Raw genomic sequence first — 3,385 nt, forward strand, 5'->3', positions numbered from 1 at the left:
CCCTCCAGCCCACCTCTACCCCTGCCTCCTGCGAGCACTGGTGAGCGCGCCCCAGTCAGGGAGCTAAGGCCCCAGTCACCTAGCCCTGGTCGCCTGTCTTTGTCTTCCTCTGCATGTGGACTGTCAACGCAAGGACGAGTTCCATGTCTCGTTCTTGCCAATCAAAGCACACGACTTTATTGATGATACATACAAATGGAGGTTAAGTCAGCACAGCACAGAGAAGGGGAGAGTCCTCTTTGGAGGCATGGGTTCACCAGCCACCAGCTCGCATAGCAGAAGGAGTAGATGGGAAAGAATTCAACCTAAGCGGCAACGGATGCGTTTTCAGCACGAGCCCCAACACGTGCCTGGTCTCCACAAAATGGTCCAGCTCGGACAGGGAGACCACCACAGGCAAGGCCTCCCTCCCGATGCTCTCATAGGAAGTTCTGTAGCCACAGCTGGCGGCTGAAAGGATCCCTTTAGCACAGGAGGAAGGCCGCAAGGGAGTGACTGACAATGCACGCTGCCCGCAGACTGCAAAATCCAGAAGTTACTCAGAGCTCTGGGGGGACCCCTGCCTGGCCCAGAAGAGTGTGGTCCTCGATGTAGCAAGTGTAACTTCCACCCCGTGGTGGGGTGACTGGCTAAGGCTGGATCTTCCGCAGCACCCACGGCAGATTCTTTGAACGAGAACACGAGCGTGTGTTCGCCAGAGGGGTTTGGGTGGATTCGGCTCTGTTCCGTTCGAGATGGCCATTTAAGAGGCCAGGGTGTCGGGCAGAACCTGTGCGTTTCCGTTCCTGATCGAGAGGGACATGAGTGAGAGCAGCATTGGGGCACCCAGCAATTCCCCAGCCAAGACCGGCTTTTCAGACAAACCCATCAACAGTTTCAAAACCTGAACCTCAGCACATCCACTTCCCTCGGATAGCAAAGGGAACTTCAAGTCTGAAACGGACTTGGCAAGCATGTTATTAATAACTGTCATGCCTATTAACAAATCTAATCCGGCCCGCTGCAGAAACGAGTTGCAGCAATGTGACACAGTCTCCCGACACACTTCATTGATGTACATCTTAATCTGGCCCTGATTTTCAACCCTTGCGTTCAAGTTATCCAGAGCACAGAGAGCCATCTCCTTAATAGCAGGGCCGGGAGTGGGGATCGTGTTTCTAACAATGGAGAGGCTGGCCAAATGACTATTGATATCATGGCTAAATGAAAAACCAGCATCCTTGGGCTGAGCAAACCACATTTTCCCCTGAATGAAAGGACACTTAGAGAGGTCAAGTACACACCTGAAATTTCTAAAGCTTTGAGTGCTCCAAGTATTTTTATGTTCATAGGGGAATGTGCGCTGTTTTACTGGGTGTGTTCGGTTGGCCTTGCCCCCACCTGAGGGCCTGTCCTCGGTGCCACCAGGGGCCCCAGGTTCAGTCCAGTCCCCATCCTCACTCCAGGGCCGAGCCATAGTTGTGAAATCAAACCAAAACTCAGGTTCCTCCTCATCCAGCTCCTGGTCATCGTCCCGTTCCTCTTCCTCCTCCTCCAACTTGTCACTGTCATCTCTTCCTATGGTTAGTTTGTAAACACAGTAGCAGGCACCAGCCCCAATCATCAGTCCTGCTGCCATCCACCCTACTTCCCGAGCCCGGCCCATGCTCAAGCCCGTGCCAGCCTTGGGACAGGACAGGAGAGGGCCTTGTTCCACCTGACTGAGGAGGCTTCTCAGGGCCAGGGTGAGGAATGGTGGGGCGTAGTCCTCTTCAGCCTCTCCTGGGCTCCTGTAGCTTGTGATGAATCTATGGGTGCAAAATGGTATCAGGGCCTTGTGCTGTGTCTGAGTTTGTGCCTCACTACACAAACAGAGTGGAGTTTGAGTTCTGGTTGAGAGAGGTGGATTATTAGGAAACTATTTATTTGTTCCTTTTTGTCATCCTCTATCTATCCTCAGGACCCACCATTTCTCTAACAGGCCCTACAGAAAAGGGCAGGGGATGGGGCTGTGCTATGATAGCCAGGAGGGTGACAAGGAAAAGCAAACATGCTTCCTCCACCACCAACCCCTCCCCCAAAGCTTCACAGGCAGGTTTCTCCCACCAAACCAATTTACCAAAATCAGGTAAATTTCTTCTTCTTCCCTCGTCTTCTGTTGTCAGTGCTCCTTCCAGGGAGATTGATGGACAGTCTGGCAGAAGGTCGGAAACACAGATAGCTGGCTTTGGAGAACTGAAAGTGTTGTGGATGGATCAGCACTGAGAAGACGGGTCCTAATACCCGCTTTCCTGCATTTCCAGCCTTTGACTTCAAAATATCTCTCCCACCTTCCCGACTTTCCACACGCGGGTTTCCCCCCTCCTCCCTCGTTATCGTCCGCCATTTCCCCAGCAAAGGCCGCCACACCCCTTTCCCTGCGCCGAAATGGGAGGGGGTGTGGAGAAAGAAGGGGCCAGGAGAGGGCGACTCGGACCCGGCCCGCGCAGATCCCAGCCCTTCCTCCTCCGCCACCCCCAGCGCCACCCCCAGCCAGGGTCCAGGGCTCATCCCACCTTCACACGGACCTGCACGGTCCCAAGGCAGTTCGCTCCTTCCCTCGGCACGACTTTTGAGGCGACGTATAGGCCAACAGACCTACAAACCTGCAAACAGGCAGGGAACCGAGGGGACGGAGTGCTTGGTGGACGGAGCAGGACTCGGGACACGAGTACCCTGACTGTGGCACCTTTCTTCGGAGTCTCTGGCCACCGCCATTCACTCCCCTCACCCGCGCCCGAAGTCCGCCGGTTCTCTCTACTAAATGGGCACTAGGGAGGGGGGGCGGCGGTATTTAGAAATTAGGCGGGAAGGGGACACAGCCCGGATCAGCCCGAACCTGGATCCGGGGCGCCCTTGGCCCTCTCCTGTCCCCACCCGCCTCTAAGCAGCGCCCAGGCTCGTACCGACCTCGCGGTCCGGGGCTAGTTTCCTTCTTCCTTCGCACGCCTGCAGAGTAATAGGGGGCTGGTACCCAGACGGAGGCGACTAGCAGGACTTCTGCTCTAGGCAGCTCTTGGTCACGTGACGACCACGTCACCAGTGAGCTCTGGCCCCCAATTTCCACTCCCACAAGCAGTGCGGCAGGCGCCAGCCTGCCCCGTACCTCCCCCCTTCGCACTGGGCCCTGTCACTCTTTTCCTCTATAACAATACCATTAAGCCAGAAGTGGCCGTGGCTCTCTGTGTTTGAATTTGCCTTTCTCTAAGTAGACCAAGGGGCCGCATCTCTTCGTGGGTCTGCTGTTACTTCTACTTCTTCTGGGGGAAATTTCTTATCCTTTCCTTGGCTCTGAAACGCCTGCCCCCCCCATTCCTTAATTTCTACCCCTTCGCACATCCAGTCTCTGCACCAAACTTGGGGCTGG

At 55.3% G+C, this 3,385-nt stretch overlaps 1 protein-coding gene across 6 annotated transcripts; it reads right to left on the reverse strand.

The window, feature by feature from the left end:
• Nucleotides 1-154: 154 nt before the first annotated feature.
• On the reverse strand, nucleotides 155-3,062 carry ARMCX6 (armadillo repeat containing X-linked 6). 6 transcript variants are annotated; one of them, XM_040621122.1, is made up of 4 exons: nucleotides 2,929-3,062; nucleotides 2,535-2,624; nucleotides 2,099-2,214; nucleotides 155-1,787 (listed from the first exon to the last, which is right to left on the reverse strand). In XM_040621122.1, the coding sequence occupies exon 4, from the start codon at nucleotides 1,643-1,645 to the stop codon at nucleotides 743-745; it is 903 nt and encodes a 300-aa protein (XP_040477056.1). In that variant the 5' UTR covers nucleotides 1,646-1,787; nucleotides 2,099-2,214; nucleotides 2,535-2,624; nucleotides 2,929-3,062; the 3' UTR covers nucleotides 155-742. The 6 variants fall into 6 exon arrangements, with proteins under 6 accessions (XP_040477056.1, XP_040477059.1, XP_040477057.1 ...); XM_040621125.1 differs by having other exon boundaries at nucleotides 2,547-2,789; nucleotides 2,929-3,055; XM_040621123.1 differs by having other exon boundaries at nucleotides 2,535-2,789; nucleotides 2,929-3,055.
• Nucleotides 3,063-3,385: the final 323 nt, after the last annotated feature.

The sequence above is a fragment of the Ursus maritimus genome, unplaced genomic scaffold (genome assembly GCF_017311325.1).
Source record: "Ursus maritimus isolate PB19 unplaced genomic scaffold, ASM1731132v1 scaffold_4, whole genome shotgun sequence".
NCBI lineage: Eukaryota > Metazoa > Chordata > Mammalia > Carnivora > Ursidae > Ursus > Ursus maritimus.